Source organism: Ostrinia nubilalis, chromosome 9 (genome assembly GCF_963855985.1).
Source record: "Ostrinia nubilalis chromosome 9, ilOstNubi1.1, whole genome shotgun sequence".
NCBI lineage: Eukaryota > Metazoa > Arthropoda > Insecta > Lepidoptera > Crambidae > Ostrinia > Ostrinia nubilalis.
Window position 1 is genome coordinate 5,287,665 of NC_087096.1, and position 27,333 is coordinate 5,314,997.

At 36.2% G+C, this 27,333-nt stretch overlaps 1 protein-coding gene across 1 annotated transcript in view; it reads right to left on the reverse strand.

The window, feature by feature from the left end:
* LOC135074447 (protein eva-1-like) overlaps positions 1–20,694 on the reverse strand; it is a 45,895-nt gene extending 25,201 nt beyond the window's left edge. The window contains exons 1-2 of the mRNA XM_063968740.1: positions 20,326–20,694; positions 458–654 (exon numbers count right to left, since the gene is read on the reverse strand). Of these exons, the coding sequence (XP_063824810.1) occupies positions 458–654; positions 20,326–20,410 (282 nt within the window). The 5' untranslated portion in view covers positions 20,411–20,694. The remainder of the gene's footprint in view (positions 1–457; positions 655–20,325) is intronic.
* Between the last annotated feature and the right edge of the window lie 6,639 nt (positions 20,695–27,333).

Genomic DNA, 27,333 nt, shown 5'->3' on the forward strand with positions numbered 1-27,333 from the left:
CATTTAACCTTATTTATTGTATCTTCTTAGCTTCCTAATTTTAACTGAATCCCTGTATGGAGAATTTGAAGAATCCTCGGCTTGCATATTTTAGAAATTTCAGAACCTAAAAATACAATGTATCTTTTAATAAAGATAGTTACCAGCGCTATCATGTAAAATTATGAGAATGCAATAGAGGTGGATGGAGGAAAGAACACAACTATTTTTATCCGAAGTTAAAAAAATATTTAAATTAAGTATTAAATTCGTGTCTTTATGTTGATATTTTTATCAAAATCACTCTCCAGCTAATAAAATCAAACCAATATGCAGGACAGCCACAGAATGTCACAGAATTTTGTGAGATGAGTTTACAAAGTGAATGTCTAGTAGGTAATCTCTAGCCTAGTATTTAACAATTTATTTAATTTTATTTACTTAAATCCAACATAATTCTAAAGTACAATAGTTTTACCTGCATAGTATTAGGCCACAGACAGTTCTCATCATCCTCCACCGTGGGCAGGCCTGTGTCGCACATGTAGTTGTTGCTCGCCTTCCCGTACTGAGCCACCTGTATGCTGATGGTGGTGGTGGCTGGACACGCCAGGGCTACCTCGTCATCATCGCAGGATGCCCGCTGCATTAACTTCAGTGTTCCTAGGAGGGACCCTAGAAAAATACACGATAAGTTAATAAAAAAAATAACATTTTACATTTTCATTCATCTATAAAATATGGAGGTGACAAAAAAGTAACCTTTTAGAATTAAAAAAACTTCTAACTTATTAACTATTCAAGTGTATACGAGTAAACTAGGTGTTCTTAGCTTAGTGACAGAAATAAATCACCCCTCTTAAATACAGATGACGGTACATTAAGAAAGGCGAGCATCTTATCACGTTGTAATAGACACTATTTTGCCATAAATGTACATAAAGTCTTATGTGCTGTCGACTGTACGATATTAATTAAAACCTAAAACACCGTCTTTTATTTTTTATTCGCGATAAATACGAGTAAAGTGCTTTTAAATTTGAATTATAGAGCAATGATGAAAATACAAGAACAAAATTCTAAATAGAAATTAAACTTACAGAAGGTGAATTAAGATCTTGTGCGAAACAAGATAGATAATTGTCTTTTATAATGAAGACAGTTAATGACTAAATCAATTTTTAAGCTTTTGGATTCCATATCACAAGAATATGAATAATATAATTTTCCAATTTTGCATACTAGGTACGCAGATCTTAGCTTAAACTGATTGCAATTTAAACGAAATATAAAATACCCAACTTCAAGAACAGTTTCAGAAAAGAAAAAACAGTTTAGTTTATCGACGACTGAAATCGTTCCGTGTATGCTCGAGCTAAGCTGTTTGTCTCCGGGGGTTTGGCCAATATGTTTTATTCGCGCTATTTGTCCGATATTGTCTCGCATCGGTCCCGTTGACATGTAGAGGGTTCCTCTTTGTGTTTGCATTGCTTACAGGTATTGATTATGGAGGATTATACTGTTCTGACATGTACGTACACTACACATTAATTGCTTATATTTCTGAATTATTATTATTATTTATCTACTGAACTCAATACTGAACAAAGCAGGTTATCTTATATCCTAGGGCAGAGATACTTTTCCTAATTGTCTGAATTTCCTAATTGTCTTTGTGAAAGTCTGCAATATGTTGTTATGTCAATTAAGGTTTGTATTATTTAATAGAGCTTCAAAAGTACAAAAGGGAAAACTAAAACAATCTTATTTTCGGATAATTGATCATCCAGAAAAACTTAAAAATGTTCAAAAAATAAACAAATTATCTAATACCAAAAATAAACGTTTCAAGTCGTCAGGCCAAAGGTTTTTTCATTTCTTCACAAAAAAATAAATGATTTCAACAAGAAAGTGCTTTTAAAATCTCAAAGCTTTGTCGTATCTAAATGGTGCTCCTAAAATGCCTTATATTTTTACACGAATTCTGAGTGTTCATTTAACGTATGAATTATAGGGTACCAGGTGGTAGGACGCTTAATACTCATACTCTAGTACTCTCTCAAACTCTAGTCTTGCAATAAAGCATACTTTCTAAGCTGAAAAAAACACTTAACCTACACTGGCCTGCAAAAGTAAGTACCTACTACACTTTTACAAGTTATATCTATATAAACTTTAATAGGTACTTCTTGTATGGGGTGGAGGGTTAATATCCTGAGCAACAGGAATATTCCTAATTCAGGTATTACCTGCCACAATTTCTTAATTGTTAATAATATTATTATTGTTTTATATGTATTGTATGTGGTGAGAAATAAACAATTTATTATTATTATTATATTGTTTCGTAATTTATTTTCTCTCCTAAGAGGCAAATTTTAGGAGCACGGGCCGAAGCCAAATGCATCCAAATTACTTTATGCAATATTCAAAAATTTTCTTACTGTCCTGCATGTATTCAGAATGGTCGCTTTCTGTATTAATTTATAAATAGTTGGGGCTATGTCCAAGGTGCGTAGGCTAGTGTGTAACTGTCTAGGGATGACTCCCGTGGTGGAAATTACAATTGGAACTACTAAGACTGTGGTTACACGCCATTGCGTTCTGATTTCTATTGACAGATCTCTGTACTTAGCTAGTTTTTCTGAGTGGGTAGTTTGTAAGTTGTGCGTATTGCATACAGCTATATCGATTAAATATGCGGTTTTATTAGCTTTGTCATGTAAAGTTATATCAGGTCTATTGTTTTATCAGTAATAATGGTTCTATCCCAGTATATTTTGTAATTTTCGCTGTCTAGAACTGTGTCAGGCTGGTATTTGTAATATGGAGTTTTTTGTGGAATTAACTGGTATTTGAACGCTAAATGTTGATGGATTATTGCTGCTACTTGGTCGTGTCTATGTTTGTAGTCCGTTTGTACGATAGCTTTACACGCGCCTGTAATGTGCTGTATGTGCTCGGGGCTGCTATGGCATCTTCTGCAGGTATCTGTAATATTCGGCTTCTTCATGATTTATTTCTGGTAGTTTTTGGTGTCAATATTATTATTAATATATTATTCCTAAGAGGCACAAATTTAAAATAAAAAACCTTAAATAGCAAATTTTTCAACTTCTTATAAACTAATAAACTCTTTTCAAGTCTTTGTTATTTAGGAAGTATGTCTTTTGTAACTACCTTCAAAGTTATTGCAATTTTAAAAGTGTGATGCTTACTTTTTTGCAGGCCAGTATATGTAAATGTGTCAAAATGTGTTGAAAACATAAATAACGGAAAATCTAGGTAGGGTTTACGATTTTTTCATTTCCATGAGTAGACAGCCTAAGCCAGCCGATTGCACGAACGGCTCGTCGAGCTGTCGTGATAACAGAAGCCAGGTTTCAACTTAAGCTTGACATTATTATAATTACTTGCGCAGCTTTTAAATCCTAGTTCAGACTGGATTTAAAACACCATTCTGTATTGTGATGATAAAGAAATGGACAGTCATTAAGTTGTGAAAAGATTTCAAATTGAAACTGAAAAAGCTATGATTGCCAATGGTGGTTATAATAATTTCTGATAAGATTACCAAAACTTGACAAGTTTTGAAAAATTTGTATATTTACTGGTACTAAGGTTCAGTAAAATACGTATAATTTCGTAATTATTCAGCTATTTAGTGACAAGCCTATTCGTATCTTTTAATGTCAACCAAGCTCGCCTATACTTAACTAAGCCTGTATGAATTGGAAACTCACAAACTATTTATTTTGCTTTGTACCTATTGCAATATAAGTAGTTAACATTATTTAGCTTTCCAATTAAGCATTTCGCTTGTTGTAGATATTGCTAAGGTAAACCCAACTTACCTAACCAACAACAATATTAACATACAAAAACTTGCCAAGTGCGAGTTGTGCGAGCTTGCAAAGAGTTCCGTATATTTTACCAAAAATATATTGATATCATGTGAATGTGATTAATAGTAGTCCAGTCAATAAAGCATTATAGATGGAAATCCGTAGAACACAATTTCTGACCTCGGGACTTTATATAGACTAGTTTGGAGGTGAACATAGCAAAAGTCCCCGCCCGTAGCCCTTGAGCCGGCGGGGAGAGGGAGGTTTAAAGGTACCACTTTTCGGTTTTTCGCTTAATCCTCGGAAACTATGCGTCCTAGTGACATGACTACTATGAACCAAAAAAAGCTTATTGAATTTGCTACAGGTGAGACAGTCAAGTTTTTCTATATCTTGTATAGTTTTCGCGGCATCTGCTCTAGAAGGTCTATAATATTGTGTGCCATGTTATTGTACGACCTGTGCCATAATAGATACGACTGTACTCCTATCATAGACAAATTGTATTACAGAGTTCCTACTAGGGCTCACTGCCGAAACCCATGTAAATTATTTGCAACCACTTGGTGCCGCACTAACGCGGGTAAGCGCTCACCATTGTATCGACTTGTTCACACATATAATCAACTCTTTAACACTATTGACATAATGGCAGAGAGGCCTAGTAAATTCAAAAAACTTCTAATAGAAACGCTTCGTGGCGCTGACTGACTGACTAATCGTAATGTCTTTATATTGCTTTGCAACTTTCGAAACATAACTTATGTGTCAAATCGTAAAACTGATATTATTAGTTAATCCTAAGTAAGGTTGTTGCAATTCGCGGGGGCGGGTGGGCTTTACATGTGTGGTGACTCGTTTTCAAAAGTGTTGATAGACATCACATCATCGACAAGTTCATGTACGCGTGCACGCACGGGTCAGGCTCGCCCGCCTTCGTGGGTTGCAGGGACTATAATTAATGAACGTACCTGTGTCACAGCATAGTCGGACCTCGATATTGATTAATTATTTGAAAATTATACGATTAGGTACTAAATAATTCTCACTATACTTACCTGAATCTGTTAATATGCCTACAGTCTGTTGTTACTAACCTAAATACTTAAATTAATATTAAATAAAAAATAAATAAAAAATCAAAAATGCAGTCAGTGCGATGGCACATCGGACTATACATTTTTGTTGCAGAATATCATTTAAATATTTTGTTGGTATGATGGATGTGGTTGTCTACATGCGATTTTTGCCGCAAAATGGCATTTAGACAGCCGCAGAAGATGCCACAGTGTCTCCTTCGATGTGCTACCGCCTGTACCTACGTAATAAGTGTTTACTACGACCACTCTCAACACAAGTTTAATTAACTGTTTTATCTAAACTGTGGTAAATGATGCTGGTGTTGGATTTAGATAATATTGGTATATTATTACTATTTATTTGCTACTGTACTTCAATACTGTTTTTTTACCCAAATAAATAAATAAATAAATAAATATTGGAAATTTTATTTTTGTCTTACATGTTCCCATCAGGAGAAAATCGACTAAATCAACATTGAGCTAATATTCTAGACCTGCGGGAGCATGTTAAGCCTAGTTCCAGGGAGGGGACTGCACCGTGCGTATATTTAGACGAACCACTAGGAGCCACTTTTGACTCCTCATCACTCAAAAAGTACTGTGCATTAACACTTCAAATTTGGCTCATGTGTTGAGACTTGCAAGATAAACATCAGCTTTAAATTTCATAAATATACCTCAAACGGTTCTTTAGGTATTGACGTCCAAAAATCTACATGGCTGACCTATAAGACCAAATTCTAACCACTTCCAGGTGACCTTGAAGGTTCAAATTTGGCATCCAGATAGGTAGTTCTGTAAATACAAAGGAACAAATAAAAAACCAGTAAATTTTAACATTTCACAGGTGATAGATAGATTGTAGTGTCCTAAATGTCGATTTTTGAACGTCAATACCTAAAAAATCGTTTGAGGTATATTAATGAAATTTGAAGCTGATGTTTATCTTGCAAGTCTCAACACATGAGCCAAATTTGAAGTGTTAATGCACAGTACTTTTTGAGTGATGAGGAGTCAAAAGTGGCTCCTAGTGGTTCATCTAAATATACGCACGGTGCAGTCCCCTCCCTGGAACTAGGCTTAACATGCTCCCGCAGGTCTAGAATATTAGCTCAATGTTGATTTAGTCGATTTTCTCCTGATGGGAACATGTAAGACAAAAATAAAATTTCCAATATTACAGACCTTCTAGAGCAGATGCCGCGAAAACTATACAAGATATAGAAAAACTTGACTGTCTCACCTGTAACAAATTCAATAAGCTTTTTTTGGTTCATAGTAGTCATGTCACTAGGACGCATAGTTTCCGAGGATTAAGCGAAAAACCGAAAAGTGGTACCTTTAAACCCCCCTCTCCCCTCCGGCTTAAGGGCTAAGGGCGGGGACTTTTGCTATGTTCATCTCCTAACTAGTCTTAATAAAGTCCCGAGGTCAGAAATTGTGTTCCACGGATTTCTCTCTACACCGTCGTTAAAGCATTCATTGACTGGACTATAGACAATATTATCACTTTGGAGACTTTGGCCTGGTTCAGACACGCGCGATAACCGCGCGGTTTCTGGGTGGTTCTTATTGGCAAGGCACTAAGGCTGAGTTGCACCACCTAACTTTGACGATAACCGGTGTTTTTGTATGGAGTTTGACAGATTTTTGACGTTTGTCAAAGTTAAAGTAAGATGTTGCAACCCAGCCTAAGGCGGTAACCGTGCGGTTACGATTAAATGCAAATATACAAGAACTGCCCAGCAACCGCGCGAATATCACTTGTCTGAACTATGTCTTAATCAAATCCTCATCAAACACAACATAAAACCACCTCAATATCTACTTTTTCATGTCAGCCAAGAAGTATTAGAAGAAGAAGGCACCTACCGGCCATTGTGTAAATCATTAAGGGAAGCCTATGTTCAGCAGTGGACGTCCTATGGCTAAAATGATGATGATGATGAAAGAAGTTTTATGAAAATTACCTGTGTACCTACCATGAGTTTACGCCAGGTGTGCTCGCTAGCGAGTGTAGGCAAAAATGTCTATGAAGATTTTGTTTCTTGAAAGTAGCCGCTAGGGGCGCTGCACAATATGTCATACAATTAATGTCATTTTTTACGCAGTCGCTAGCGAGCACACATAACGTAAACCCATGGTAAGCACACTGTTAGTGATAAGGGTTTCATTTTTGCGAAACTTTGTACGGGTCCCTAAAAACGAAAGCCAGGTTTCAGTGGTTTAATTGAGTTTCTTATGCGGGGCAGTGAATTAATTTGTGCATTCACCAACTTTATATTCCCGTTCGCTTCTCTGTTGGGAAAATAATTCGGCTCTCGCTCGCTGTACTATTATTTGAGTATTCGTACAGTCTACTGCACATCATACTATACATTTTTGATGAAAAAAAGCCTGTATTACAATGAGATAAGAGACCACTGTGTTTAGCTTGATTTGCTATCGTTCGAACATATAACTTTACGGCTTTACTTCCAAATTACAATACATGCCGATGCCTGTGGCAACGTATGATCTGAAAAAAGTCGCTTTTTGTATTTGAGACAGAGGTTTTTTAATTCAGCTAAATAGGTATTTGACTGCAATCAAACCAATAAATGAGATGCAGTCTTCCTAGACTGGTACATATCAGTCCTGTATGTGCCTATTCACTCTCACCTTGAAAAAGCCCGGATTGTAATGCACGAAAAAGACAGTAACAGACAGTGAATTCTAGTCCAATTCCAGTCCATAGCTGTTCGCATTATAAGAGAGTTCTAAGTTCTATACCCTGGTGGGACACAAATTATATAAAATTTATTTTTAGGTATTCGCTTCGAAATTTTCTTATAATATGGAAAACTCAATTCGAGTTGAGTGAATGCTGAAATTTAAAGGACGCTCTACATATGGGGACAATTATAAAGTTCAAGGGTCATGATCCTCCACTATGACAACTATAAGGGACCTATTTAGAAGGAGTTCGCTAAATTAAAAGAATGATATGACGTAACGCCTACACTAATAATTGTGACGTAAAACAATACATTTCTCAATAACAGCTGATTCTGAATGGGTATTTTAGCGTACATTACAAATTACCTGTCTAATAGGCTTACGCACTCAAGTCTCAATTTATTCCTGTCCAATATGAAGACGCTAACTGAATATTATAGTTGTTATATTAAGACATGTAATAAAGATTAATTATGGTTTTGCTCTAAGATTGTCGCAAATATGCAGACAGATGTTGAAAGGAAATTTAAATTCTTTCAAACTTGTATGACAAAAGTACTTAGCAAATCGCATTAACGCGATTGCGTAAACGGTGAAAAGATGCAAAAGGAAGGGAAACTAAATTAACTTCCTTAAATTTTAATGAATATACCTTAATAGGCCTTGAATACCTAGCTAGGAGTATACGAGTAAATGGCGTACATTTTCTGCTACAAAGCTTGCATCAAAATGAACAAGATTTTCATGAGTCTCTCTCTATAATGTCAACCATAACGTCATTTAAACAAGGTAAATAGAAAAAGAACACCTCCATTCTTTATTTATGGGTATATTTATACCTATAATGAACGCACGAGAGTTCATGCGAATGACATCAATAGCCTGCCCCACTAATGCCCTCTAGTGGCATTAATATACTATCACAGCTGAGTGCACGTAGGTAGGAATAATCTGCATCAAGCTTAAAGCTAAATAAGGATTAAAATAATTATAGTTAATTAAAAAGACATGCTTAAAATCATTTCATCAGTGGAACGAAGGAACAAACGATATAATATTTTCAGAACTTTGTAACTAATAATTTTCCTTGTTAACTAAAACATTTACTCTCAGAACAGACAGAGATGTTTACTTTTGTTAATTTAATCATTAAAAACCTACGTTTTTGCCAAAAAAAGTAACATAACCCTAATTAATATTGGCGCCTACAAAACTTTCCCATTCATTAAAACAAGACAAACGACTGAGGAAAATTCTTTTTAACTTTTCCCAGCATCCGATTTCTTGAAAATAAACAGAATCAACTTCTCTCCCATACTTCCCTAAGCTGTCCATTAGAGATAAATAAAATGATTAGATGTTTCCATATCTGTGTCATAAAGAAAGTGTATGTGGTAAGTTTCATATCAATAAACTAGTGTTTTTGTGAGTAATTCCTAGACTGCATCCCAACATTAGGTGCGATTGTAGTCAAATACCTGCCTTGTTATGCATAAAAAAATAGCAAAAATGTAATGAAAAAAGTCTTAAAGGTTTTAGAATACGAGTAGACTCAAAACTTCAAAAATTGATTTTTCCAAAATCAAAAACAACACCAAAAAATTCAAAATCGCTTCACGGAGCAAAGTAACTGCACACGTCTTTGTTACAATTGGAATAAGGTTGTGTTTTTGGCCACTTTGGGTGTCACTATTTGACGCTGACTTTAAAACAACGCTATAGCGAAGCGATTTAGAATGATAACTGTCACGTTTTCTAACTTGCTAATCCTACTATCGTTTCGTTTATTGTGGCATGACGTTCCAAAGATGACAAGGTAAAGAGAATTTAGCAATTTTGTTAAAAGCCGAAAGCTTGGTTCTGTAAAAACAAATGGCGCATGAATTTTGTACGATTTTCGTATACGTAGGCGTATGTACAGACGACGGCACATCAGACTATACATTGTTGTTGCAAAATATACTCTATTACAACTGATTAAGATGCCACAGTATTAAGCTTGATTTGATCTAGACTGTACCTTGTTTGTAACGATTTAAGAAGTAAAGTGCTGGTTAATGGACAAGTGTGTGTGAATAATTTGTAGGAGATATGTTTATTTTTGTACGAAAGTCGCCGTGGGGAATGTTGTTTGGTATTTTTTCTTTGTAATGTTTTTGAATCAACATTAATTTATGATGACATGATTTGTGGTAAGGTAAAAGTTGCCCATTAAAACTGCCCAAAGATTTGTGCAAAGAATTGTAAGAGCAAAACTTATTTTTATTAGTCTTTTATTTTAATTCTTTCTTCAAATATTTGACGATTTGTAAGAACTTATTTATTAAAAGTCTATGCAAATAACTTTTATCTTTTACTTTGTTTCTTAGTAATACGTATTATGTAAAACTCAATTGTAAATAAGCAAATGCCTTAACAATCACTGAAACAACACATTATTAGGATAGCAACATTTCATATGTAAAGCAACAAAATAATAACTAAAACTAGCATTTAATTAACTAATTATTTTAAAGCAATCCTAACTTCTGTTAAAGGTTCTATCCATGACAAAACAAGACTTAAATTATGTATCTTTGCATTGTCATGTATAATCCAATCTCCTTTTAAATGAATCCCTCGGTTAATTGATGATTTCACGCAAACACGAGCGTGGCCGAGGCTAGGCCTCTCATATATTAATTAAAAACGTGACAAACGCGAATGATATAGAGCCCTTTTCATGTCGTAACAAAGTTCCTGGACAAACATATCAGCCTGGTAATTACATACGGAAGTATTATTCTTCCTGCGAGGCGATGGTTTTTTGATAAAATTAGAGATTAGATTTTAAGGGGAAACTGCTTACTTGAAAATAAAACTAATAAGTGTAGGTATCTATGTTTTAGGAGATTTGTATTTAAGATGCATCTCAAACAAATTTTGGTCAAGCAAAATTAGTGAGTTTAATTCCTACCTGACGCAGTCTACAAGTTTGTTATTCATTTGTACAATTTGTAGAGGCAGTAACCTAGCCTTAAAATTTATCACATCACAAATGATTGTGTGAAGTTTTGGAATAGTTAATATTCGGCTCATAAATATCAAGATAAGTGCTAGGATATGAATATTTTGCAGGAGCGTTTTTCAAAATAAAGGTTCTAGTCATTCATACTTCTAAATTCAAAAAAAAAAAAAAAAATAATTCACGTAACATTTAAACCAAGACAACTAGAGTTACGAAAACCTCTCGATAGAGCGTGTCACTGACAGGTCTTCACGGTCGGTTCACCAATAACAGCCGAGCTGAACGCAGAACGCAGTGCAAACGGCTTGAACTGAGACATTCCTTATTTTGAGGCGCACCTAAACTAGGGGTGTAACAGAGAAAATTTGTGACTTGTGACATTGTCGATTGTTTGGAACTTTTTAACTACAAGCGAGCCCGTTTTTTAGTTCAAGTCTCGAGCTAACAAATACGTGCTTTTGCGAGCTCGTTGATGTTACTAGGTTTCCAAAAATCGTCAATTTCACAACTCTCTTCTGTTACAAATCACCTCGGTCTCCCCTATTCCTCGAAGTGCACGTTACCTATGTTTACTAACATAAAGGTTTTTAACTTTATGTCTACTAAGATGATTAAAAAGTACTAAGGCAACATAACATATGTAGGTGCGCTTCGAGGAATAATTTAGGTGCGCCTTAAGAGTAGGCGCACACCGTTGATTTTTAGTTGGCCGATAGTTGTGCCCGATTTTAATTTGTATGAAGAATCGGCCAAGTCGAATCGGCGTAGTGTGCGCACTCCCATAATGCCCATACTGATCAACTGCCCGACTAAACTATAGGCCGACAAAAAATCAACGGTGTGCGCCTACTCTAAAATAAGTGCGCTTCGTTATGTGCGGCTCAAAATGCATGCGCTTCAAGGAATATCTCCATGAACTGGCTCATCTATTTGGCCTGCTTCTTTGTGTCGGGTTAGACCCAACAACACCGTAATGTATAGGGTGCAACTTAAGAGGATTTAAATGTTAATAATGTTGGGGACAAATGGCCGACGTCACTGCGATGTGACTCAAATATTAATAAGTATTAACAATTGATGGGGTTGAACAAGCTATTCTGTGTTTTGGAAACTTTCTGTTAAAGGTTTAGATATTGTTTCATGTTGACGCTTGTGTTCTTAGTAATCCAATGTTTACCATAAGTAATTGGCTTAAATATTTGAAGTATCCATTAGCACTTTGTATATCTTTACATAATAATTATATCCCGTTAAAGTTTACCACTTTAAAATAGTTATTCAACTCAAAACAAACTTAGTTTTTGTTAGAAATAAAAAATAATAAAAAATCATAACATTTTAAATTCATTGCACAAAGTACTAACAAGCGAGAAACTACGTACCCTACTTTGTTAATAGAGACGGCTACGGAATCTTAATTTGATCGTAGCAACCGTAGCACTCACTACGAGCCGGTTACTACGAGCTACGAGCCAAAGGGTTAAAGGTACTAGTTTTTCCCGCTACTTAGTACGCGTAGGTTTCAATAGTATTATGTAACTTACTATTTATAAATTGAACTTAAAATAACTTTTTAAATGAATGAGGATTAAAGGCCGTAGCACATTTATCAACCCGTAAAGGGATCGCAACGGTATCAACTCGAAGCGGTCAATATTCGTTGTATCCATACTTCAATGCACACTTATCCGCACCGTAACATAATCGCCTCGCCTAGCTATTGACAGCAGGCGAAAGGTGATGACAGCTCGCAAAAGGCGATATTTTCACGGTATTTTACCTATCTATGTGGTACAACTAGAACCAAAACTATTCTATTAGATAAAAATGTTTGTTACTAAAATGTTATGATATTCGGGTATTTTTTGGCCACAGACACGTGAAATTCTTGGCCGGTGGAACAACCTGATCCCTTTAATATTTATTTATCCATTAACTTTTGCGTAAATAATGTTTAAGTAGGTTTTTTTGATTGATTTAAGTAGGTACTTTTAATATAGTACAAATATAGGTCATAGTCAGCAGACCACATTACTGGCAGTCCTGTAATAAACGCATGCGTGCACTCTAATACTCTTTTCCTAATTGCAATAATTAAATGCAAAAAACCGCATTTTGCAACCGGCTTTCACGTTAATAAGTCCGTATATGTGATACTCCTATACATAATATAACCTACTTACTTAAAGTAAAATCCATATGTAGGATTATGAGCACGAAAACTTTAAATCTTTGCTTATAGATGAAAAGCTGGCGCTTCGGGATAATGAGATTATCATCTAACGAAAATACATTGTACATTAACTAGCATGCAGTTTGTCATAATGCAGCAAATATTAAGATTAAATGCCTGCCTCGTAATAAGACGTTATAAACATTAATAGTTAATGCAATTTAAATAATCAATCACACAGAATACTCACTGCTTAGCAATAGAAGATGTTTTTTTTTTATTCCAAAATATATCTATAGTTGTCAGAGCAATAATTATACAAGACAAACGCAGTGAAAAGTTTTATTTTTAATGGATTTCACGGCTCTGCGTTTCACAAGTTGCAACTAGTTGATAGGTGTAACAGGTCCCATATTGTACAGACGACAGCATATCAGACTTTACATTTTTATTACAAACTAGCGACCGCCCGCGACTTCGTACGCGTGGATCCCGTTTTAACCCCTTCATCTATCATACCTACGCGGATAGATTTTTCATACAAATGTTTTTCCCCGCTAACTCCCGTTCGCATGGGAATTTTGCAATATCCTGTTATAACTAAGCTTTAAGTTTACCAAGGTACCTGCATGCCAAATTTCAAGCGTCTAACTTAAGCGGTTTAGATTTTTCATACAAAAGGATTTTCCCGCTAATTCCCGTTCCCGTGGGAATTTCGGGAATTCCTTGTTGTAACTAAGCTTTAAGTTTACTAAGGTACCTGCATGCCAAATTTCAAGCGTCTAACTTAAGCGGTTTAGATTTTTCATACAAAAGGATTTTCCCGCTAATTCCTGTTCCCGTGGGAATTCCTAAGTAGACTATAACCTGCCCAGGAGTATGAAAAATAATTGTACCAAGTTTCGTTAAAATCCGTCGAGTAGTTTTTGTTTCTATAAGGAACATACAGACGGACAGACAGACAAAAATTTTACTGATTGCATTTTTGGCATCAGTATCGATCACTAATCGCCCCCTGATAGTTATTTTGAAAATATATTTTACGTACAGAATTAACCTCTCTACAGATTTATTATAAGTATAGATTCGCCCCTATCACAACTGCATAAGATCTCACAGCGTTTAGCTTGAAGTGCCGTGTATCACGACACTTTGTTAAAAGCAACGGACCGTAGTGTCATTATGTCGCACCGTCTACTGGCACAAAGGAGTGGAAAAGCGCGTATATGTTACGTGTATTTTTTTAACCTACAACGTTGTCCGTACCGGCTAAAGTTTCAACCACACCAACGCGTGCAAATCGCCATCGCCGGCGCGATCAATGGCAAATGACAGGTCGCGCGACCCATGACAGTTCACGCGACCTGTCATTTCCCTATGATCGCGCCGTGTTCGTGCCGGCTATGGCGATCTGCGCGCGTTGGTGTGGTTGAAGGATAAGGGAATAAGGTAATCCTAAACTTTACGTTACGTTTTAACTATAAACACCTAATTTAAACAATTACAATTGAATTAGCTGTTACCTCTTAGCAATGGTTTGTTTTTTCGTGGATCACGGTGCTGGTTGTACAGACATAAGATGTACCTGTAAGACATTTTGTCAAATCTCTTTGTCCCCTAATAATACAAAATAAACTAATAATAGTTTTGTCAAATATCAAAGCCTTGCCTACAGTCTAAAAATCCAGCTAACCTACTTAATTACTTAACACGTGTAAATCAGCCTTTAGAGCAAGTTTTCCCAGCAAGATAATTAATTGGAATCCAAGTTATGAGAAAGTTTTTATTGTGAAAATGTAGAGTTCACTGTACTTTCTCTTGTTTCTGAGGGTCACACCCTCGTGTAATATGAATGTAATACCGCTTTTAAGTTAATTTGTTTTAACTTAAATTAGGTAATTAGTATTTTTTGGGGTCGGTCAAAAATATAGTGGATTTGGATTTTATGAACAGAACTAGCGGCCGCCCGCGACTTCGTACGCGTGGATCCCGTTTTACCCCCTGGGGTAGAGTTTCCTAAAATCCTTTCTTAGCGGATGCCTACGTCATAACATCTACCTGCAATCCTGCATGCATCAAATTTCAGCCCGATCCGTCCAGTGGTTTGGGCTGTGCGTTGATAGATCACTATGTCAGTTAGTCAGTCAGTCAGTCAGTCAGTCAGTCAGTCAGTCAGTCAGTCAGTCAGTCAGTCAGTCAGTCATTCAGTCAGTCACCTTTGAGTTACATGTATTTAGAAGATAGAAGATTATCGTATGATTAAATCTAAATAGGTCTAGCTGCTACAAGAAATCAGCCAATACCTCAGTACAAACATAAATAAGTGGGAATTAATCCCGGCTGAGACATAAATCTTAGATCTACCGCTCTCTCAAATCCAGGTTGGGATCAAACTAGTAGCTTGGAAGATTTTTAGAGGATGTAATGCACAAAGTTTCTTGTTGCTTTAATTAGAACTTGAGCATTATCCTCAGTGAGTTTCAGGTTCCCTAGTTTCGTTCCGTTCTGTTACTAAAACAGAGAGGGGAAAAAGCTAAAAGCCAACATTAAGGGAAGCGAGGCGCCTCTATATCAGCCTTTCCCAAAGTGGGCAATAACGCCCCCTTAGGGAAAGTAGAAAAAAATTCGGGGCGTTGTGTAGCGTGTGACTTGGGGATTTGTAATTTCATCTACTCGTACTAGAAAGACTCTTAGGCTTCAACCATACCAATGCGTGCAGATCGCCATTTCCAGCGCGTTCAAAGGCAAATGACAGGTCGTGCGACCTAAGATGACAGTTCACGCGATCTGTCATTGGCCTTTGATCGCGCCGTGATCGCGCCGCCGATGGCGATCTGCACGCGTTGGTGTGGTTGAAGTTTTAGTAGACACCAACTGAGCTCTCGACTACAAATGGGGGCGCTAAAAAAGAATTTATTCTCTAAGTGGCAGTAGACAAAATAAGTTGGGAAACCTTGCTTTATATCAACGCCGCGATTGAGTGGCGCTGCGCTCGCGTACCAAATGCAGCGTACGTGAGAAGAATGAAACTGGTACATTAAATGGTATGTTAATTCATAAATTGTAAATAAATTAACATAATGCATAGAAGTGGGGTCGGTATGGGAGTTTAAATCGATATTTTATTAAATATATTAGTATACTATCCGTGCACTGTGACCCAGATTAACCAATGACGTCCATTTCGCCAAAATGTTTCGTTAATCGGATGAAATGCTTCAATAAACTCAAGTATGTAAAAATATTCATACGATGGGAGGAATTTATTTTAATACACTATGTTTTACATGTATATTAGGTAGATTACCTTACGCTTGACCTAAGAAAAAAACAAAACCATCACAAGTGGTAAATAAAATAATTAATTCAATGCAGTTTCATGGGCCAGTGACCTAATTTACATCTCGCTGCGTTTATTATAAGTTATTGGGCAGTAAACGTGTGTTAAGTGTTTTAAGTAACATCTGTGATCGAACTAAATAGACATCATCATCATCATCATCATTTCAGCCATAGGACGTCCACTGCTGAACATAGGCCTCCCCCAATGATTTCCACAATGGCCGGATGGTGGCAGCCTGCATCCAGCGCCTTCCCGCTACCTTTATGAGGTCGTCGGTCCACCTTGTGGGTTGAATAGAGGTATATAGGCTAAACGATGGACAGACGATATCCGGCAGCAGGCTGGAGTGAACTGGATGCGTGTGGCCAGGGACAGAAAACGGTGGAGGGTTGAAGAGGAGGCCTATGTTCGAAGGCGAACCCAAAGGCTGACATAGATAGATAGATAGATATAGGCTACAAATGATTTGTATCATGACTTTTGAAATTCAATATTAAATGCATGTTTTAATAACAACATTTTACAGTAGTGTTTTTTTATTATGACTACATTATATGTATATTCATTAAGCATATTTCAACCATGTTTGGACCCAAGAGTCAAGTATGAACCTATGTATCCGCGCACTAACATAATTATTTTGTAAGTCACTTGCGTTAAATTGGCAACAAAATCTCCACCATCTTGTACCAAATTAGACCCTCAACAAACATTGGCCGCAATATTCCCGGAGTCTCGTTAAAACATAATAATATACATTAACTGGCCACCTAAATATTCGTAAACTATTCCAATTCATTACATCTTAACGGGGAGTTAAAGTTTCGTTAACCCACCCCTAGATTTACTTTGCTAGCGATGAAGTTGGCCAAACTTAATTAAACTTTTCTTCTATTATGTTAATAAAGTACCAGACAATAAAAACCGACCGCTTAGTCCGTGTGCCGGTTGTTTACGGAGGATAAAACTGATTTAGCTGTCAATAAACAAAGAATAAGTACGACTGGCTTAATTTAACTTTCGAGTAAGCACTTAGATGATTTAATATCTTTTTATTACTGAAATTGGCTATTTAACTTTCAATTAGGTTAATATTTTGCTTCGTCTCTACTTCTTTGTGTCGGATTGTAATTTGATTTCTGATTGGATTGTATGTCTGTCAGTTTACGGTCTAATTAATAGCAGTAAGGTCGGTTTTAACATGGCAATTTCTGTCCATCCATCACTGGTTCAAAGTCGTCACAGGGACCGCAAAGGCGTACAGTGTGTGTCAAAGTGATAGCGATTGCGATTGCTATAGATTCTGAGACACACAGTGAGGAAGCAGAGCTACGGGACTATTCTATAAACAGAGTTGCCAATCAATTTTGATGACCAAAGGACATATCATGAGAATGTGGCATCTTGTGTACCATTTTGCTACAAAACTTTCATATGTCGATGGTACTATTCTCATCTTCGTAAACGGTTGGGTCTGAATGACAAGTGACTATCGTGAAAAATATACACAATAACTTTGGAGGGTTAATCTTGTTGGTATAGGCCAAGACGTTAAAGAAGGCCAAAAATTGTTTCTGATATTTTGTTTTGATTTTCTACCCTTATCTAAGACGCATCATTTCAGCGGTATACCAAGAAAGGGTGAATCCTAACCAAAGAATTTCGATATTAATATTATTTCGGGTAAAATTGCTATAATTTGCGTATAATTTTGCCAAGCCAACAGATAGAGCCGGCCACAGATTTCCCTTATCCAGTAGCATTACTTAAAGATATTAAGTTAGCTTTCAAATTAATTTGATTCACTTTGTCTACTCAGTCGGATTTCGTAATGCCAAATATCTTTTAAATATTAGCTTCAACCGTATTGCGAGAGCGTCTATATTATGATGGCGAGTAAGGGTGAAGCCACATGAACGTTATTTTGAAGAATATAATTACCGTGGATGAATAATAATTATTTACATAAACGATAAAAGTATTTTGGAATTACCGTTGCGTATTATCTACAAGAAAACAAAGATATGAGGTCCACCTTTTGCATCAATTTCGTGAAATATTATCAAATTAGAAAGACCGCTAACCGTTTTGTTGTGCTGAAGTGGTGATAAGGCAAGCATAAACATTTAAAAATATCTTAAAAAACGTCCAATTACCTATTGATTTACAAATAATAAGTTTAAATTAAATTCATGTAGCGATATTGAGTTACAAACTTGTCCGCATGGATCTACTTTGTGTGATGTACTTTTCGCTAACTGTTAATTATTTACAAGGTGATGAGTTTCTTTTATAACGTTTAGAACACAGAACATAGAAACCTCTTTCAATGTTCTGTGGTCTAGAAGCGAGCCACACAATAATCAGCCGTAAGTCGTCGTAGCCGAATGGTAAAGCTCTCTTAGAGCGCTTTCACATTTAGGCGATTTAGCAGCGCGACAAACGCGCGACAGACGCGCTGTCGAAAATTTTATACTATGTGACAGCGGATGCATGCCTTCACATTACAAAAACGCCGCTGCCGCGCTGCTGTCGCGCTACTAACGCCCTAATGTGAAAGCGCTTAAAGCTTTTTTCGTCTCGCATTAGGCCAATCACTGACGTGGCCGAAATAGAAATGTGAGTAATTTCATCCCGCAATTAGTATAGTGTGAAATATTTTATTTTGTGGTGTACGATATTTGTTTTTGAAACATTTTAGAGAATAATTAATAGTGTTTCAATTAAATAAAATAGTTTGTCAAACAATTTAAATAGTTAACTAAACTATAAATAAGTAAATATTTAAAACTAACTAAACAAACAATTTTTCACTTATTTTACCCTCTCCATGGGTGAAGATACACCAACTCTACTTTAATACTTGTTTTTTCTTTATTTTCTTTTTTTATAAATTTTAACATCTTTTTATAAAAATATTTCTGTTTAACTTTTACTTTACTTTTTATATTTTTATGTAGGTAGGTATAGTTATTCAAACTATAGTTAATTGATGCCTAAATTACATACAAATCAGGTTGGATATCTAGTGTCAGTTACGGTCAGCTTAGTGCCGGTTATCGGGCTGAACTAATACCCTATGACGTATGGAGCGTCGATAAAGATGTCACGGGTTAATTGGCTACAGTTTTACATGTAAATCCATCAAAAACATATTCTTGGAACAAAGTGCAGACGGCGTACCAACAGGAACAGTGTGGCATTCTTATGTTGTTGCAATAAGTGTGATTTTGCAACAGAAGTATAGTAATATGTCGACTTATGTATTTTGCGATAATTTTGCGAATTTTTATCGACCTATAATCTTTTATAACAAAGCAATACAATGTTCTATCACTGGTTCATCAACCCCGTTTAATGCTTTTAATCAATACCAAAATGATTATTTTACAAAAAGTAAAAAACAAATCCTTCACTAATTATGAGAAACGCTGTTATTTTAACACTAATTTATGTTTTATGAATAAGAAAGAGAACTAAACTATAAATAATGATAGGTAGTGTTAAACTTAATGAGCTATAACCAACTACTCGTACGTAACAGACATGCACACTGCATAGCCTATCGTGCCCGCCAAAATCTAAATTCAATTAGTTTCAACAACCAAAAAAGTTGGCATCCAACCAAAAAATGAAACGCATGCGCCGAAAATATGCAAAATTTGTTTTTATCATGCGCTCGTTGTTAAGGAGAGGAAAAAAAAAGTTGAGTCTAGTGTTTGAGAGACAAAAAAAGCTTAACACTAATAAAATGGTGTACTAAACTAGTTAAACGTATCATACAAGAACAAAGTATAAAAAAGTTTTAATATTAACTTAGTCATTAACAAAATTACTTAATTTAGCTATAAAAAGTACTAAAACTGAAGGTAACAATAAATTTGATTAAGTATCTTAACAATAAGTAATTAATCGGTCTTTCATAACCCCAAATACTTATCGTTGTCAAAATAATTAATCAAAGTGCATCAAGTATAATGAAACTAGGACATGTCGACATTAAAGGCATCAAAGCGTCGTCATATTGCGCGAAAGACATCGCATTAATTAATTACTGATACCACACTGAATATATTCGTCGCCGCGGCACTCGTTGTCGCTAACGTTATTAACTTAACGCCATTAGCCGCCAGTCGACGGAACCGCTTGTAATTATGTTTGCAATAAATCGTACAGACCCATATTATCAGAGTTAGAGCAGGAAGGGCTCGGGAAAACCAGCAGGAAGCCGAAGCCGAGCGCGATTACCCCACACACGTTCATAATGACCACGTTATTAAAAAAAAGTCCCCAAAAACACTGCGAAACTACACAAAAAAGACTTTAATCCGAGTCATTTCAATAAAAAGTTCAGCACTGGCCGGTAAAAAACACGCCGCCGAAAAAGTTTGATTGCGTTCGGAAACGCACGCGGCTGCCAAAACTTTCCCGCCGCATGTGACGTTTGCCACGTGACAACAACATTCAGTTCCGTTATGTTGGCAGCAGGGCGTGTGGCCACAATGACTCCGGACGTTCGACTGACGCGACCCGACGGCACAACGCCATACGACTATTGGTCACGACTGAGGGCGAGCCCATCAATTTAGCTTGACGTTTCAATGAAAACCCCCTTCTTTTTTCCCCGGAGAGAAATTACGGAGTTTCGTCGGGGTATAATTAAAAATGTGTATCGATTTCGAAGATATTAAACTTCAGTTTGTGTTTTAACTGGAATAAAGTGAGTTGGAAGTAATAATAACTTACTTTTAGCGCGAAAGTTTTAAGCTTTATCCGAGCGTTATCTACTTCTTGCATCAAATATTTCATAAATGGGCTGTTAGAGAGTTGTAATATCTAAAACGGCAAAAAAGTTACGTAGCTACATAATTATCTCTTATCTTATTTACAACTATAAATATTTCACATTCACAGCATGTGTCTGTATTCATTAAAATCGATAACTCTGATAGCACCACTGCAATCACAATCGCTTAAAAATACTCATTAAAAACTAGTGTTGCCATTAAAAAACAATGTTAAATAAGAAACGGTTCCGGCGAGAATTGAAAGCACTTTAAACATTCATATCGAGGAAAGCACGGTTGTTGCATATTTATTTTTTAATGCCCTGCCTCACTGTTTACATTTTCGAACTAGGTTGAAATTAATAAAATCCATTTTCCACTGGAAACTGGTTTTTCAACGCGATAAGACGGCGGGCAAGAAAAAATGTAAAGAACTGGAACGTTTCATTTCTGTATTGGAAACTCGAATTTATAGTGAGTCCGAATAGTTATTACAGAGTTAAACTACGTTCAAAGAGAGGCAAAACCCGGACACAGGGTTTTCTTATGAAATTATTTGATGTTGACATATTGCGTACCAAACTTTATCAAATTGGTCGCAAGTTTTACACAGTTTTCCGACATGCGTAACTTATGTCTAACATTTACGAATACTTTTGGTCAGAACTGAAACTTGCCCTTAATTGAAATATAAGAATTCTTATACATAAATATACCAAAATCGACTTTTAATTAAATCTTTTGATCAGTCCATATAATTTATTATGATTAATTAATTCCGCTTTCTATCCATTGTTCGATTCTTAATTCGGAATGGATGAGTACAACAGAGGACTAAATGAAAATTTCTCTTCATCTTCCGAGAACACGCCATTTGAAGCGTCAATATTGTTGAAATGAGTAAGTTTTTGTATTTTACTTCCTGTGAAATGCGTATTAATTACATTCAATTAAACAAATTTGCCTACGGATAATCGAGACTCATCAAAGATAACACCTCAGAAGATAACATTAAGGCTAATATTACTTTAGAATCGCTGATGTTTGAACTTGCGATCGTTAAGGACACGAATTTTATTAATTTTATATGTATGTACATATTTCATTACAGAAGTTTTAATAAATAAGTACCTACTTATTAGATATCGACTACTTTAGTTTTTTGTACGCTCGAAAAGTATCAAACTCATATATGGCATTATGAAGTAAAATGTTGAATTTTAGTAGTTACCTGTAGCCATCAGTAATGAGAGAAAAATCCACCCTTACCTAATTGGAAACTGCACGAGTATTATGCATATTTACGCCACAGCAAAGCGCATTAAAATTAATGACGTGAAAATTTGATCCGGTGTAGGTTGTGTGTCTATGTATGTTCCATAGCACACCATAAAGTTAAAATACCTAGCGGAATAGAGCAACAAAGAACTGAGTGAACGAGATATCACTAGCAGCAACTTACACTGTGTGATAAAAAGAGATGATGCCGTCGCCGTCACGTCAAACAGAACCGTTTTTTTGCAACTATTTGACAGTATGTTAGCACTCATTGGCACGCTGAAAATATGAGCTCTGAGATTTTTTCAGATTTTACGTGATTGAAATGGTGGATGTTTATGAGAAATAGTGCTTCAGAAACGTGGGACTGGTTCGGTGATTGATTATTGGTACAAAACAGTGAAATAATCCTGACCAATGACACACAAACGACATTCAGTGTCATCCAAAATCGGTTTCGTTTGACAGCTCGTGGTTGTTGCTCTATTCCGAAGGAATATTAACTTTATGTAGCATACGCATTTAGAAAAATAAAATATTGTACCCTCATTTGTTACCTTTTTTTCCGGAATAAAACCCAAACTGATAGGACGTGCGATAACTTTTTGTAATTCTACATATTCGAAGTTATCCAAAGGTAGATCGAGTACAATTTTTCCATATTGTTCACATCCAAAGACTACATCCCATTCGATTTTCGTTTCTTTCTGTAACTGGGACTCTACTTACATACAATATCAATATTGCAATACAGCTAAGTGTGTCTCTTATTCACCCTATATTTCGAAGAAAGATGGATGAGTGGAAATTATTTTTAGGAGTAAACCGCCTGAGTTCCTTGAATAGAGACTGTATTGTGAATTATTTACTTGAATAGTTAATATGCCACGCCAACCTGCGTATGCGCACAATGAAGGCTATCGTTTTAGCGCTCACCAGTTAGCGCCACTGTAGAGTAAGGTCCTGTCACTTGCTAGTAGCGAAGACAGTGGCACCAACTGGTGAGCGCTAAAGTGGTAGGAGGACTATCGCATTTGCACTCATCAAGATGGCGCCACTGTAGAGTAAGGTCCTGTCAATCGCCAGGGGTGCCAACTGTTAAGTATAAAAACGATAGCCCTCATTATGTGACAGCTGCAAACACCCTGTAGTACCTACCTAATATCATAAAAATAACATCATGCCAAAAAATAAGAAGAAAATAAAATAAGTAACATAACCCTTCATCAATGAAATTTCTTTTTATAGGCCACTGAATTTTTTTATGAACGATACCTCAGATCTTACTTCAACTGTGCCTGGTGGGTCATTTACAACGCTTGATGGGACAATATGTTGAGTTTCTATAATAAATAAACACGAAAAGTCGAAGAACGTACTTAATTTGACTGCTAGCACATATCCTGCAGAACAAAGCAGACATTAGAAATAGCTTGTTCAGTTTAGTTACTGCACTGAGCTGCCTTGGGCGTGAAACAAACACTAGTGCTACAAAGTGGACTTTCCTGGAAGAGAATATCACTTACCCGTTAATTTGTATTTTGCCAGGCAATCAAGATGTCTAACTGGTACTCAATAGGTCTTAAGCTAGGAATCTTATCACAAAATAATCTTTGAGACTCTATTAAAAGTTTTAAACATAAAATTATTACTAATAATTAACTTTTAATAACTTTTAAAAAAAATAAAACCGACTTCAAATGCGTGAACACAAAAAAAAACTAAAAATTGAAAATATTGCGTATAAAAAAGTTCATCCCCAATTTTCCACCCTTGGGGGTGAAATATTTTCTTCAAATTCGCATGAAACCACCCTTTTGATAATACCTATTCAACAAAAAAATCATCGTTCAAATTGATTTATAATCGGCGGAGATATTGCGTATAAAAAAGTTCATCCCCAATTTTCCACCCTTGGGGGTTGTTTTTTCTATTATTAAATTTAAATGGGACCACCCTTGAGGTATTACCTATACGCAGAAAAAAGATTTGTTCAAATCGGTTCATAATTGGCGGAGTTATCGCGTAACAAACATAGAAAAAAAAAAAAACATACGGGTCGAATTGAGAACCTCCTCCTTTTTTTTGAAGTCGGTTGAAAAAGAGTCCAAATGTTGTTTGATAAAAATTATATAATAGGTAAGTGCGACCTGTTTGGATATCTCAACGGTTTATTTTTTATTGAAGGCTTTTTATATTTTGTGGCATATCACTAAAATTTCTTCTTGGATACATTCCAGTAATATTCAAGTATGTCTTCTCCCAGCTTTTCTTAAAACTTAAACACACACACACCTAATACAACTACGTTAGTTTGTTTCAGTCAAATGACGTCCACTGCTGGAGAAAGGCCTCCCCCAAGGATTTCCACAAAGATCGGTCCTGCTCCGCCCACATCCAGGCACCTCCCGCGACCTTCACCAGTAGGCCTAAGATGCGGGCCGCGATAAGCAGTTATCACGCCATTTTGTCGACTTTCCCCATACATTTTGACGTCGATAAAAGTTATCACGGCGCGCATCTACCTTTAGCTACTGAGGTGGATTTAATTTCACGTAAACACTGACGTGGGGGCCTGAGAGGCCCGTACATATGTGTGCTTATATTAAAAAATACAAAATCTTTTTAGGGGTTTATGTTTAATAATTATTAATAGTGGTTATATTTAAATACAATAAAACGATTTTTATGTAAATTATTTGTTAATAAGTACGTATTATTTCAATATTTAGAAAACATGTAGCATTTTTGGCAAAAATCTCATAAAATCATGATTCACAAAGTTATCATGAAAAATATTCATAAATTCAACAAATCTTCTTAGAATCTTAATTTTCAATAGTCTTTTTAGCTAATGATGTATCAGTAATCCTAATATGAAATAGGGGGAAAAAAATTACACACATCAAATAGTGCGAATTAAACACAGTCTGGATAAACTTGCTTTGTTCAGTGAAGGAAGCCATACATGTTTTTAAAATGTAGATTTCATTTGAATCTTCAAAATACATGTATGGCACTTGGTTTCATTGTTTAAATCTTGATAGACAGGTACAGGCTTATCATTTCCTAGCAAACGTGCCAAAAACTACTGTTCTTCTATTTTTCGTTAAATGCTGGTTATTTTTACTTCCGAGATACCGCTTTCTCTCAGACGACATACTGTGGGCTCCGTATTATAGATTTTTTCAAATTATTTCAAGAAAAGACGACAACTAAATGTAAACTGTAAACAAAAAAAGTTACGCCAATACTGAGGTGGGGGCCTGAGAGGCCCACAAGAAACTTTAAAATTAATTTACCTACTGAAATTGCGCGTGCAATCACGTGCACCGTTGTTGACAGCCTCGGCGCAATGAAACTCGAAGGTACTAAAAGATTCGGGTGTGTCGTGCACGTGGGAGAGGAGAAATTCAACAATTTGACTTTTGCAAGGCCTGAGAGGCCCCCACGTCAGTAGTTAAAGGTTACTTTCATCAACCTATCTTTTTTTATCCCTAAACGATCCCTATCGAAACGGAGAAGCTCTACGTAACTACGTAAGTTACCACTAATTTTTAACTTGACTTTCTGTTTTCCTCACATAAACATAAAAGACAACTCTGAATGCGGCCCTGAGAGCTTTTATATTCCTTTTTCAATAATAAATATTCTCTATAACGCCACTTAAATTATATGACGGTAAAATTATGGTAGTAATGGGACACCTTTCCGACTACAGCAACTAAAATCTTTGGAGACCAGTGTGTCTGCGATTTACCTGGTCATTTTGTTTCATTTCTTGTGACACACATAGCCGATGCGATGCGGTACCTTCCTGCGGTAGGGTGTATTGAGGGGTCTTTACACTCTACATATTCCAAGATTATTAATCCTATAATCCAATACAAAAAATAAAAGTAAGAAGACCCAAATACGACCCTGGCCAGGCGTTTGAGGCTGTACCAATCCAATAAAATGAGATGCCACTTGAAACACAAGGGAGAAATGAAATAAATACCTACACATCCAATATCGACGAGTCACCGACGTGAATTTATATCTCCCAAAGCTACTATTTTGTGCGTGCAAGAGATTTTTTCCCTTGTTGAGTACACAAAACCTTTTCACTTTCATGTCACAGGCAACTCGAATTGTTTCGGCATCCGTTAAAGTATTTGCCAAAGCCTCTCTCGTCAAATCCAACAGTTTCGCAGGATATTGGAATCATAGTTGCGTGTCGTCGCGAAAATTACTGAGCTTACATGTGTAAGAGGACCCACAAAGAAATATAACCCTTGGCACATTGCTTATTGGGTATAATAGCGCGTGTATTAAAACCATAGTGGGACTAGATACAGTAAGGTGGCCAGGGCCACTCCAGTTGCCCTCACCTTAGCAAGTTGAATAAATTTTGTAAATAAGCCCTACTATCCGCTCGTGTAGACTTAATATTAATGTAATTAAACCTCATTTAACCTTTTGATGTCAAATGAAATTTCAGGATGACCGATTATTTCAGAATGCAACTACGGAATGCAACCTAATTTTAACGTATCAAACATACCGGAAACAATAAAATTTTCAGTCACATTTTTTGATTGATTGTGTGATTGCGGGGCACGATACAATAAAAAAAAGAACAGTTTTATAGATTTAAATTTACTTTGACAGTTAGCGTCAAATAGTTCCGGACACCCAAAGTAGCTAAAAAATTCGCAACACGTCTCTATTCTATTTCATTTGGTATAAGGTTGTGTTGTCATCTTGGCCTCTTTGGGTGTCCCAAACTATTTGACGCTGACTGTACGTAAACTAAAACCAATGCATTAACTCATATCAAGCAGTGCTTTGCAGCACTATTCCCTCAAGATCAAAGCAGTGTAACTTCTGACGGTGCCTAAATCTATTCCGTGTAAGAGCATGCTGTCAGAGTAAATACAAATGAGTAGGTCATCTTCATAGAAACGCACGGGCGCGGTTTGTATGTGAGCGCGCCAATACGTATGCGGCGCGCACGCACACACTGACAAAATTTAACGTGGATTAGCGGGGAGTCAGTCGGGGTTGCGCCGAATTTTGTCAGTGTGTGCGTGCGCGCCGCATACGTATATTGGCGCGCTCACATACAAACCGCGCTCG